The sequence below is a fragment of the Triturus cristatus genome, chromosome 2_1 (genome assembly GCF_964204655.1).
Source record: "Triturus cristatus chromosome 2_1, aTriCri1.1, whole genome shotgun sequence".
Lineage (NCBI taxonomy): Eukaryota > Metazoa > Chordata > Amphibia > Caudata > Salamandridae > Triturus > Triturus cristatus.
Genome location: NC_140581.1, coordinates 171,722,415 through 171,736,511, shown reverse-complemented (window position 1 = coordinate 171,736,511; position 14,097 = coordinate 171,722,415). Strand labels below are relative to the sequence as shown.

The following is a 14,097-nucleotide window of genomic DNA, read 5'->3' as shown; positions in this document are numbered from 1 at the left end:
ACGTCTACTCTTACCACCACTAATGCTGTTTATGAATCAGATTGAGAGCTCTTTGCCCTCATTCACTTCACTCAATCTAGTCTAAAACTTAACCTGTGGATGATTTGTTGGCTTTCCAAGAGGCCTCTAAAAGACCAGCAAAAAAGTTAAACATTAAAACTTATACTGCTACAGTTATTGTTACAAACTTAGGTAATTGTTCAATTTGCAACCAAATGAGTCTGCAAGAGCTATCATCCCTGGAGTCTGCAAGAGCTATCATCCCTGGAGTCTGCAAGAGCTATCATCCCTGGAGTCTGCAAGAGATTCATACCTGTAGTTTAAGGACTAATGCAACCTATTTTGGACAAGAGAAAAAGCTTGGGAATTCAGAAATGTTTTCCAGCAGTTGTCCTAGTTGAACCAGTGGCCACGGCTAAATACAATGCCCAGGGTTCAACTCCTCCAGTGAAAAGGAAAAGGATGGATGTTTGGACGTGGATGTGAAATGTCAACATTCATACTTAGATCTGAAGGCTGCACAGTCCATATTAGACAATACAACAATTCACTATGCAAATCTTTGGAATAATATAAGAAATATCTCCCCATAGATAAGATAGAATTTTCAAGAGATTATTAAGGAAAGGAAACTCAGTGCCTCAAAAGATATAACTGATTTATCTTCTCTTGACTACTGCTAAGAGAACATAATCCTTGATGAAGCCTAGAAGCCTACGCATGAGGCCGGCTTCTAGGTTGTCTGAATCCATGAGATCTGTTAAAAAAAAAAATACTCAAACTATTTGACTGTCAAGCAGACATGGAAATCCAGAGAATGAATCTGACATATAAACTCTCAAGTCAGTAGGGTAGAAGAAGAGAACTGGCTCCTCAAAAGTCACTTTTGAGGGGTATGGATGAGATCCACATTAGTGTGCTCAAGCACAGCTTCATGAAAAACAGTAGTATAATCGACCTTCCACTGCCAGGCGCCTAATTAGGAAATAAGAAATCAACAACGGTCATAAGCCCCTGGTGTTTTAGGGTAATGACTCTGCCATCCTGCCTCCCCCACTGAGCACTTCCATAGGAAGGTGTAAGTCCAACTACCTCACATGTGTATTGATAAAGCACACATTTACCCAAGGGTATCTTGGCACTGAATAACAGATGTTTATTGTTACCCAACTAAGTGGCACTCATTTTACCGACCTCAGAAGGATGAAAGGCTGAGTGGACACGCTGGGATTTGAACCTGTGACCATGAGGTTGAACACAAACCATTACAGTGGCCGTATTAGTCCACTAATCCACCATAATTGGCTAAAGCAAGGAGATATTGGTTCTAGATAATGAGCAGAACAGAAATTAAATTAGGTTTTCAGGTTCTGCACCATATAGTCCCCCAACAGACTGAATCCTGTACTACACTGCACTGAAAGGAGTAAGCCTCTCAAACAGAGTTTCCCATGTCTACTGGTACGCAGTCCCCATATGGATCAAAGATAATATTTCAGAGAGATACTGTACAAAACAATTAACTAGGGATCTTTGAACCAAGGACGAAAAGGAGCACTAGTGTAAGGCTGCGCTGTGTCTACATTCTGGTGATCCTGTACTCCTGATTTTGCCTATCCTACATGTCTCTAAAGGGTTTGAGTAAACTTTAAGCATTTGAGAAAGAGAAACGAGACTGTGCACGGGCTTCCTTGTATTTTATCTTCCGTGAGTGGTCGTGACAACCAGTTGTTTGTCTTGCCTGTTGTTCTGATGATTAGGAAAGAAAGATTATTTTTGTGCCAGCACAAAGGCATTTTTTTAACATGACTGGGCCCTAAAGAATAATAATTCCTGAAAGGCTATAATAGAGGCAGAGATTATTCAAATTTTGTCATGGTCATTGTTCTGCTTTCAGGGAGTAGTGGTCACCAGTGTAGGAGATGTTCCATGTCAGCTTGTACATGAATTGTGACTAACTCTTTTCTGTGCCTCAGTACCATGCATACGCTGTAGTTTTTGCCATGCCCCCTCCCATGAAAAGTTATTGCACCTCACTAATTGAGTCATGTTGTTAAAGTTCCCTGTAATCTTCATCCTCCTCCTTCAAGAATGCTAATAATTGCAAAGCTTTTTTTCTACTCTTCATGACCTTTTCTTCCTAATTGGGACCCTCTCAAGGAGACACGTTTTACATGTGTAGTTCGTACAGGGAGGCACCGTGTCCATTGGAAGGAGTAGCCCTTTCCGCAGGCAAGCACAGTGACTCTTGAGAGACCTTCACAGCATCCAGTCACTGACAGGAGATTGACCTCCGAAGCTGTTTCATATGTACATGTTGGACCACAAAGCTGTCCTCTTAGCTTTGATGTGCCTCTTTTCTGTATTAAAAGTGAAGTTGATTCTTCTCCAGACTGAAAGGAATGTATTACTCGAAAGAGCAATGGGGCACACGATCCAGGCAAGCTCACATTGCATTTGCTCGTTCAGCATTTTACCAGCACGTGTGATTCTCCCTTGTCTGTAAAACATGAGGGCAGATGCGTGTCGCAGACATCTTCTAGGGCAGTTGAAATTGGTGATGAATAACTAGGTCATCTTTAAAGCCTTTTATACTTGGGGCCCGACTGACGAAGGTACTTACATGTAGTAAAGTTATGAGTGCGGATTCTCCGCACTCGTGGTGGAATCTCCACATGGCACACTCTCTGCAGTGCGTCATTTGAAATTTCCGCCCCAAATGCAGAGATTCCACCGCAAGTGCGGAAACTACGCCACAAGAGCGGACACTCCACACTTGTTACTTTACTACACGTAAGCACCTTCGTCCATCAGGCCCATAGTAATTAGAAACTTTCCACAGGACAAAACACCAAATGCCCAGACTTTATTTCCAAGTGTCCATTAGTGAAGGCTCTTTCAATAGATGAATCAAGGACAATTATCTACACTTTTACCCCAATCTATCGACTGCCTAAGGTGATCTTCAAATGTAAGAAATACAAAGCCAATAAGAGTTCTGTTGCACTAGGGTGGACCTGCAAATAGTTGTATCAAGACCCTCTCCCGCTATCTAAGCAGGAGGCCGGATCTACAATTCAGTATGTCAGGCAAAATACTTCAGCTCAGTCTTTCATTGCTGAGCTTCACTACCTTGCTCCTGAGTCGATTCAGTAAGGTCATCTGAAACGCAGACAAATGTACGAGCCAACCACAACATGGTGCCGAAAAACCATTGTTGGCACCGAAGCATAAACCCAAGGTCCCGTCAGCACCAGAATCTTCGGCACCGAAACCCAAGGTAGTGGACTCTTTGGCACCGAAACAAACTCAATCGAAGCCTTCGGATCCGAAAAAACTAACTAAACCTTCGGGGTCGAAAACTCCACCTAGGCAAAAGGAGACAAAAACACCTCCTAAAGCTAAAGAAGACAGGCCAAAATACCACTCGGAGCCGAAGTCCTCGATGCCGAAAAAAGACAACGGATCCAATTTTTCCATCCTGATCCACCGGATCCTAGGCAAAGAACACTACATATTGACCCCATTATTGGACATGTCACCTCTGTACTACCTAAAAAAGAGGAAATTGGACACCTCAAACACCTGAGATACCCTCCAAGAATAAAGACTCATCCACCACGCCTTTGAGGCCTTTCTCTCCACTTCCACAGCCTCTAAACACTATACCTTCTCCAGCACACTCTCCAGCACACTCTCCAGTGCCTGCTTTTTCACCACAATGGGAGGGTGAAGATATAGGGGGTGATGATGACATACACTCACCACATAATACGGATACTGATGGTGACACCCACAGTATCCCACCTCAGGACCCTTGGGACAATTATGATGCCCCAGATGTACCCGAGCCAGATTCATATCCCTCCAGACGATAGTATAGGGTTTGCGCACCTAATAAATAGAGCTGCACAATACCATGGGGTCCAACTACATTCAGACCCTCTAGAGGAGGACATTTTACTAGAGACATTCGCTAAGCCTCAAAAGACAACAAACACTCTCCCTATGCTCAAAGGGATGATTAAACATGCCCTTGAGGTTTTTAAAGACCATGTTAGGGCTAGGGTTCTCAATCCTAGAATTGAGAAAAAATACAAGCCAGCTCCAAGCGATCCAGCTTATATTAAAGGTCAACTCCCTCTGGATTCATTGGTGGTAGCAAATGCCCGCAAACAGGAAAATTCCCAAACTACAGGTGAGGCCCCTCCGCAAGACAAAGAATCTAAATTACTGGACGCATCAGGGAAAAGAGTTGCGTCTCAGGCAGCAAACTTTTGGCGCATTGCCAATTCACAAGCCTTACTAGCAAGGTACGGTAGGGCTCACTATGATGAGCTTGAAAAGCTCATTCAACACATTCCAGATGAGCATAAGACAAAAGCAAATGATCTTATAATACAAGAGGGAAAGTCAATTACAAATACCACAATAAAATGTGCCCTTGATGCAGCAGATACAGCATCTCGCACAATAAATACAAGTGTGTTATTACGTAGACATGCGTGGCTGCGCGTATCTGGGTTTAAACAAGAGGTGCGGTCTACCATCCTCAATCAACCCTTAGATCAGGAACACTTGCTTGGGCCCACTGTGGACACATCTTTAGAAAAGACGAAAAAGGACACAGAGACAGCCAAATCCATGGGGGCTATACAAGCAACAACTGGTAGGGGTTCCTTTCGTTGCTCCTTTTATAGGGGCGCCTCCAAAACCATTGCCACAGACACCACCTCTTCCACTTATAAAAGCCCCACCCAGACTTCCTGTAACAGAGGTTACTTTAGAGGGAATTACAGAGGCAATAACAACAGAGGGAGAGGGCGTGGTTCTAATACCCGCAACTCCCCCACCACAAAACAGTGACTTCCCTCCACTTCCCCCGACCATTCCACTCCAGTCGGGGGAAGACTATCACAGTTCCTACCTGTGTGGAATTCCATCACCACAGACAGGTGGGTAAGACAAATTATCCAGTATGGTTACTGCCTGGAACTTATTTATACTCCCCCCCCCCCCCCCCTCCCCAACATATCGCCCAGACAGCGTCACATGTCCATGGAACATCTAACGCTTCTCAAACAGGAGGTTCTCTCCATGCTTCAAAGGCACGCAATAGAACCAGTTCCCCTAGAGCATCAGGGGACAGGGGTGTACTCACTGTACTTTCTAATCCCCAAAAAGGACGGTACTCTCAAACCAATACTGGACCTCAGACCCCTCAATTTCTACATTCAGTCCTTCCACTGCTCCAACAAGGCGACTTCCTTGCCACATTAGATTTCAAGGACGCCTACTTCCATATTCCCATATACCCTGCTCACAGGAAATATCTAAGGTTCAAAGTGGACGGCCAACACTATCAGTTCAAGGTCCTCCCATTTGGAGTAACGACAGCACCTAGGGTCTTCACAAAGTGCCTGGTGGTAGTAGCCGCGCACTTACGAAGAAAACGCATTCACGTGTTTCCGTACCTGGACGACTGGCTGATAAAAGCCAAGTCACACAGTCAGTGTGTTACAGCACACCTACCAAACAATTCAGCTGCTACACAGTTTGGGGTTCACATTAAACTACACCAAGTCCCACCTACAGCCCTCCTGTCTACATCAGTATCTAGGGGGAACAATAAACACTTCCAAAGCTCTGGCATATCCCAATCAATCCAGGAAAGCCGGTATACAAGCCCTTGTCACAAGATTTCAACCCCAACACTCCCTTCCAGCTCGAGTGTTTATGCAGGTAATAGGAATGATGGCTTCTTGCATTTTCATTGTCCCTCATGCAAGGTTTCAGATGCGCCCTTTACAAGAATGCTTAGCACGTCAGTGGAACCAGGCTCAAGGTCAACTTACAGATCTGGTGTTGGTCGACAGCCGCATGCATCGCTCTCTGCAATGGTGGAACACAAAACCTTTCCAAAGGGCGGTCGTTCCTAGAGCCAGTCCCGCAGATAGTGCTAACATCGGACGCATCCCTCACCGGCTGGGGAGCTTATCTCCTAAACCATACAGTCCAGGGCAGGTGGACCACTCAACAAAAAGTGCAACATGACAGCAATGTATTACATACAGAAACAAGGAGGAACACACGCTTTGCAACTTTCTCAACTAGGGCAAAACATATGGAGATGGGCCATTCTGCCAAACATATATCTCCTAGCAGAACATCTTCCAGGAGTACACAATCAGATTGCGGATCTGCTCAGTCATCGGACACAGCAGATTCAAGAATGGGAACTTCATCCACTTATCCAAATGTGGGCCCACCCAGACATAGATCTATTCGCCACACAGGAAAACGCAAAATGCCCAACCTTCGCCGCCAGGTTTCCACAACCGTCGTTCAAGGGCAATGCGATATGGATGAATTGGTCAGGCAGATTTGCGTACACTTTTCCGCTACTCCCACTCATTCCCCTAGTAATACGCAAGCTCAGGCAACAGTCTCTCAAGATGATCCTAGTCGCTCCCACATAGGCACGGCAACCATGGTTCACCATACTTCTCGAACTCTCAGTGGTTCCACACCAAAAACTGCATCTCTCCCCGAAGCTGCTAACGCAGAACCATGGAGAGATAAGACACCCCCGATCCAGGTCAGCTGAATCTGGCGATCTGGCTCCTGAAGTTCTAGAGTTCGGTTACCTAAACCTTCCACCAGACTGTATGAACATCATCAAAGAAGCCAGATGCCCTACTACTAGAGCCTGTTATGCAGCAAAATGAAAAAGATTTGTCATTTACTGCAATAATAATAAAACTGATCCACTGGAGGCTTCAATCCAGAACATCATTTGCTATTTGCTGCATTTACAAAGATGTAATCTGGCATATTCATCCAAAAGATTACATCTAGCTGCTCTTGCTGCCTACTTACAAAACAGACAACACCTGTCACTGCTTAGAGTACCTGCAATCAAAGCCTTTATGGAACGCCTTAAAAGAATAAATCCTCCCAGACTGCCACGCTCTCCGGTGTGGAATCTAAACATTGTCCTTACCAGGCTCAAGGGTCCCCCATTTGAACCTCTACACAAATGTGAACTGCAGTTCCTTACATGGAAAGTAGCTTTCCTAGTTGCAATCACCTCTCTCAGGAGAGTAAGTGAGATCCAGGCTTTAACCATAGAAGAACCATTCTTACAAATACATCGTAACAAGGTGGTTCTTAGAACAAATCCAAAATTCCTTCCCAAATTAATCTCTGCTTTTCATCTTAACCAATCCATAGAGTTACCAGTGTTTTTCCAAAACACGGACTCTTTAGCAGGCAGAGCTCTTCACACACTCGACGTCAAAAGAGCTCTATTTTATTATATTGACAGGACTAAGCCCTTTACAAAGACAAAACAGTTATTTGTAGCTTTCTCACCACCTCATAAAGGACATCCCATCTCCAAAGCTGGGATTGCTAGGTGGATAGTCAAATGCATTCAGATATGCTACCGAAAGGCTAAACGCACATTAACAATTCCCAACTAGGGCATTAACAATTCCCCCTAGAGCGCGCTCAACATGCAAACTAGGGGCTTCCATGGCATTCTTAGGGAACATTCCCTTAGATGACATCTGTAAAGCAGCAACATGGTCTACAACACACACCTTCACCAAACACTATTGTGTTGACGTGCAGGCAAAGCAACAGGCTTCTGTAGGCCAAGCTGTTCTTAAGACACTTTTTCAATCCACTGCAATATACACAGGTGGCCACCACTAGGGGAGACACTGCTGTACAGTCTATGCAGTAGTATGAATTCTGCAGCTCATATGCCTCGAACTGAAAATGCTACTTACCAGTATGCATCTGTTCTTGGCATGTAGAGCTGCAGAATCACATACGCCCACCCGCCTCCCCGATACCCCTATCTGTTCCAGGGTTATCTTACTTAGATACATTACACATGGACATCTCTTCTGTTTCTTACAAACTCCATCATTTCCCTTCATGGCGAAAAACAATCTGAGGATGGAGTTGATGCCCATGTGCACTATCACCCAAGGGAGGAGTCGCCTATCTTGTGACTACAAAAGACTTCTTCCAAGACAACAACTAGGTGCAAGCATCCAAGCCCAACACCAGATGGCGATCTATGCAGTAGTATGAATCTCTGCAGCTCTACATGCCAAGAACAGATGCATATTGGTAAGTAGCATTTTCCTTTTCCTACATGTTTTCTTTCCATTTATGAACCACCCAGCAGAGATTTCTCTACATAATTACAAATTCAAAATTGTTCTCTATTATTACATAGCTAAGACCAAGAATATATGCAAATCTACAAGATAGTTGTCAGTTTTGGAACTGTACTTACCAGACTTCCAGAAACCTAACAAGCCTTTTTCCAACAAGACTAGAGCTCATTTGATCAGGGGAAATCAGCAACTGCTTCTTTGATGAGAAACATCATTAGCCCTAATTATTTCAAAACAAAACACCAATGATTTGATTCTAAATTCAGTGTGGTTATTGTGGTGGGCAGGTTTCCCTGTAGAACCCCTTTGCTTAGCCATTTTCGTCCATTCTCTTTGATGTTGTTCTTTGCTGAGTGCTGTTCTGCACTACAGTTAGGAATATCAGGGAGAAATCTAACTTTTTTTGCTTCTAGTTTTGCATCATGTGTCATCTCACTTATTTCATTGCTGTCCCACGTTCCTCCATGGTTTTAGAGAATAGGGTTGAGGCTAGATCCGTCCTCAATTCGATCTTCAAAAGTAAACTCTTCCACGGACTGTGCAGTGCATTTGGGAAAAGTTGCAGCTTCTGGCCTCTTTAAAGGAACAGGACTACCTTTGCATAGAGGGCTTTCCATTTCTTACCAGGCTACGCGTTTCTAGACATTTCAGTCTTATGTGCTCTATGTGGCTTTTTTGGTTACATAAAAGAAATATACAAATTGAGACAATGGTAAGGTATTTAAAACCTCTACGAGGAGCCCCCGTAAATAGAGAGCTGGCGCCACAGCGTAAACCTTTCCAATGCAATATATACCATTTTAATTCAGAAACAGGAATAGAGATTTATTGATTTAGATGAAAATCATTTATGGCACTATGGAGCATTGATGGGCGTCTGTGAAAGTTAACATTGCTGGACTATTTTTTTAGAAATCTGATTTACAAGAATGCTTATTTTATTGTTTGCAGGTAACTCTGACTATGATACTGTTAACGAGTACAGTAAAATACAACATTATGACAACTGTAAGTATTTTGCCAGTTTGCTGAACATGCATTAATTTTTTCTACCCATGTTGGTAATAGGCAGACAAATCTTTACTCACCTACATAATACATGGAAAATTCCGATCTTGGGTGGGTGATCAGTATGTCCCACCTTATTAGATCTTGTCCAGCAGCAAACCAAAATATCAGTTGTCTTATTACAACTCTGCAACATAAAAAGAGTAGGGTGAATCTCTTAACAGTTCACTGTGGGTTTATGGAAACTAGTTAGCTGTCCTGGAAAAAAATCCGAAAATAAATTAAAGGTCACCGAATTTCAAACCTTTAGAGAGGTAGGATTAAAATATTTTGTTTCAAATGCTGCAATCTATCACTAGATAGTGATACACGTTTGTGTTATTTATATTGAATCTTCCACCAGCACTGTTATGTTGTAATTCTAGCCTTGAGTGGCATTTGAAGGTAAATCTAATGAGACCTGGGACTTTTTGAACAGGGATTCTTTTGTGTCAGCATCTCTGAAAGCCCAGAAATGAGACCACCGGAAAGAGGTTATGGCTTAGTTTGTAAAAACAGTTATTTTGACTGCCCAAATAAATGCTAAAACAGTAAGCTTTTGTTTATGGCCATGCAAAGCTCACTTATTGAGACTTGTGGTTTACCATGATGTCTCAGAGGTAATTGCCACATTTCCCTATTAGAATTGCACACACCCTGGGGACTCTACAGTGTGTGTCTAGTGAGAAGGGATAGAAGAATGCCAAGTCTGGCTACGCTGTGCTCACCAAGCTGACCAATACTTGTGCTCAGGGGCATAACAACGCCCCTGCACCTTTTAGTGGAGCCCCACTCATACACCCCCCAGCCCAAAGCCAATGAAAAACTGTGAGATGTGCAAGACTTTAGGGACCCTGTTCACACTCTGCAGCCGGGGGGTATTATTTTGCGTTACGCCACTGCTTGTGCTATTTTTCAAGTCTGTGTCCTGATGTTGGTTATATTTGATGTCACATATTTCAGAGGCTACCCACACTTTCCATACAATTAATTGGCTCCCTATCACCTCATCCTTGCAGTATTGCAATGCAGCCAGCTACCCTTTCCATTATTTACTCCCCTCAAAAAGCTGTGAGCCCACCAAAGGGTGGTTAGTAAAGCTTTACATGGGGAACTTGACCAGAATGGGTGGCTTTTGTTTGCAGGCTAGCGGGGTTCCTGGCTGGCACCATCTTTTGAGTCTCCTGTTACTACGATCCAAATTGGAATGGGAAGATAACAGCTGCATTGTTGAGAGGAACCATTTGCGCACAGCCTGGTACCCTGGTTGACCTATAGAGAGACATTCCAAGGTTCCTCACATTAGGATGCGGGCGAGATCTAGTCTCCTGTTGGAGCCTTATCGAGATGCACCAGCACGGTAGGGCAGGCAGTGCTGGAAGAGAAGGAGCCAATAGAGTGCCCTGGCCCAGCATAGAACAGAGACCGCCGGCAGGAGGCAGTGGCAGTCTCTGAGAGCCCTGTCGCGGGTGCTGCTTGGCCCAGTATCCACAAAAAGAAAGGAACCTATGAGAAATTTAAATAGAAGTGGAATAAAATAATAAAGTGAGGTACTATTTTAGCAACACCATTTAATTAAAAACATGACTCACATGAAGAGCACCAAAATGTTATGGTGAACAAAGCAAACGACACAGTGAGGCATACTGAGAGCAAACTGCCACCTCTAACAATGCCATGGGGAACCTATGAAGGAAGTCCTGGTTCTGTTACCTCCTGCAGCCTTCCTCACTCCCCTTTTGACTTGCCCCAAGGACATTTCTTTATAATCTGAGGACAAATTGGGCACCTCAAATTTGGCCACATTTTAGCTCTCATATTGATAAACAAACAATGGGATTATATATCCATACCAATGAGTTTGCTAAATAAACTATAATGAAAATTGAGTTCAATGAAGAATTTTTATTTACTTGGTGATGAGCACTTACACCTTCGTATAGTTTAACCCTCCATTAGCTAGAGGGGAACTATTGGTTTCCTTGTAGGAGCCAAACACTCTGATACACATGTTCAGACTACAATAAAACAAGCTGCAACCTCAGATAAGGCCCAAAACAGTTAGATGAAACCTTGAAAGACTGTCCAGTGGTGACTTCTATTGTGATTTCTCTTTTTGTCTTTGTAGAGCAAAGACTACACGTCGAGTCTCTTGGAGAAGAACAAGGAATGACCGTCTCAACCCGTCACATGGAGCAGATGGCTAACCTCTCTGCAAATTTTAAATGCTGAAAGGATCAGTGTCCATGTGTGGTTACATTGAATCTGTTACAAAACTACTAAATGTTGATGACACCGAAACGCGAATAGGCTTTTGTAACCTCAGAGGACCCTTCTTCAGATAGGACTTAACAGAAACACGGAATCGACATCTCTTCTGCTATACAAAAAAAGAACAGACGATTTAAGGCACCAGATTTCCGAGAAACAGCCATGTTTAATTTTAAATTTTTGAGGTTTTGTATTCATGTTTAAAGGTTTTTAAATAGATTCATGAGAATCTTCTGACTAAGCTTGCCAACGCCCTTTTTATGATTTATACATCACCTCCTCAGCGTAAGAAGAAACAATACATACAAATACCACTACAGAATGCCATTAATGCTCAGTTATTTTGCATATAAAAAGTGCTGTGCAACATAGAAACTGTGCCTTGCAACCAAGGAGAGCATTGCGCTGGTCATATATTACAAAATCCCCTGTAATTGTTTTTCCTTTTTAATCAATTCACCTGTTTTATTGATGCGCAGGCCGGAATTATCTCTCACAGAGGCAAATATCTGTGCATCTGCCAACATCTTTTAAACTATCCTACTGAACTATCCACTCCATCCAACCCTTCTGCATTTTCCCACTTCCCGCTTCACATGCTCTTGGTAATATAAAGAATAGATTTTATTTTTAATTAGTTCGATCCATATCTGTGCCACAGTTCCCTGAGGTTTCAAAACTGTATACCTTATTCTATAACATAATCAATTCCCATACGCTGGTCCAGAACTACACATAATCACATCCACTTTTTCCTGATCCTGTTCCCAATTAAAGATGTCTGTCCTACTAGTTACATAATAATGGATTCTATGCAAGCCTCTGCTTAATGGAATAAGATTATTTGGTTCTTCAGCCGGCTCCCCATCACCGTTCCTTAACTCAGTGACAGCCATTCCGTACATTGCACGATACCCACTGAAGATCATTGGGCTCTTCACCCAGCTCCCCATCACCATCAAGTCAGTTAGAACTCGACATAACTCAGTCAGTGACAGAAATTCCACACGTTGCACTGATACCCATTAGAGATCATTGGGCTCTTCACCCAGTTCCCCATCACCATTAACCAAGTCATAAGTCAACATAAATTAGTCAGTGACAGGAATTCCACACATTGCCCTGATACCCATTGGAGATCATTGGGCTCTTCACCCAGTTCCCCATCACCATTAACCAAGTCATAAGTCAACATAAATTAGTCAGTGACAGGAATTCCACACATTGCCCTGATACCCATTGGAGATCATTGGGCTCTTCACCCGGCTTCCCATCACCGGACCTTAATTCAGTGACAGTCATTCCGTAAATTGACCAAATACCTATCGAAGATAATTGGGCTCTTCTCCCAGCTCCCAATCACTGATCCTAACTCAGTCAGTGACAGTCATTCCATATTATTGCTCAAACACATATTGAAGACATCTGTGTCTCTCTGATGATGAATAGAACCTTGATTTCTTCAATACATGTTAAAGTTGATAAGCTGGATGTATCATATGTTCACACATGAATAGAGGCACACTGGTTTCACATGCATTTGTACATACATGTGAACATGTGTAGTGTTTATCCTAGAATGTTATTGTTGTGGGTAATTCGCCCACACCTGGCTTATAATACTGCCCATAATGGGTCATTGCTTTAGAATTTCAGAGGGCGTGTTTCTCATGCCAGATCCACTTAGTTATTCCAAGTACTTTGTAATTTAGGAATGCCACCGAAGGTTACCTTTTGTTAATTTCATGTCTTTGTACATATCAGTAATAGTTAAATGCCAGCATGCTGTAGGCATTTAGAGTAATTTAAAATGAAATGGCCACAGCTAAGCTGAGAAATTCTATGATTTCAAAAAATGTGTGGAGTGCCACACTCTAATAAACGGCATCTATGTCTATCAAATGTGTATTTTGGCTTTAATTTCCCCTCTTCTCTTTCTAGTCTTCATAACCAATGTATACTTACCAGTTTCTATTTTATTTCACATATGCATGTTTCAATAGCCCAGATTCTCCTGTCCTAATGCAATTCTCATTTGTATGTGCTAAACATTTCCTCCCATTTTGCTTCAGAATAGCTCCTAATACACCCTTTGCTTTATTTGGCACTCTTTGGTGGAGGGAGCTTCTTGACCATTTAAATATTCACACAGCTTAATGCTTTAACACCTGGTCACGCAGCAATCGGAACCTTCCCCCCGGGCCTGTAGCCACAAGCCCCTTGTAAGTGAACTCTGAATCCAAAACGTGCTGTGGGCGCCGATCAACATTCCTGGAAACAGCAACCAGCAGAGGGGTGTCAACAGGCGCCGCGAGGAGGCCAGTTGTTATGGGCAGTCTTCCTTCTCCCGCTTTGTCTCATTCATGACTTTGCTCAAAGCACAACCTTTAGCAGAGTGGTCGGCTTGAGTGACATCAGTCAGTGGAAGGGGGGTTGGGCAAGGGGCTTATCAGCCTAGGTTGCACAGCTATCGCCCTCTTTGGTCCTCACCACCCTGGGAAACAGGGACTGGTGCTTGCAGCACTGGCAGGTGACCATCAGTGATGCCCTGAGGTCTTACGCTACAAAGTGCAATTGTCACCTT

General features: G+C 43.2%; 1 protein-coding gene across 2 annotated transcripts in view; it reads left to right on the top strand.

Moving 5' to 3' along the window:
• The window catches only part of PSTPIP2 (proline-serine-threonine phosphatase interacting protein 2), a 348,974-nt gene extending 335,559 nt beyond the window's left edge, over nt 1-13,415 (top strand). The window contains exons 14-16 of one of the 2 annotated variants that reach the window (XR_014969634.1): nt 9,147-9,203; nt 11,371-12,611; nt 12,720-13,415. Coding sequence is in view for 1 of the 2 variants with exons in the window: in XM_085629151.1 (XP_085485277.1) it covers nt 9,147-9,203; nt 11,371-11,372 (59 nt within the window). In the remaining variant the exon portion in view is untranslated. Of the gene's footprint in view, nt 1-9,146; nt 9,204-11,370 lie in introns of both variants that reach the window. The other variant, XM_085629151.1, reaches the window with a different exon arrangement.
• The last annotated feature ends 682 nt before the right edge of the window (nt 13,416-14,097 follow it).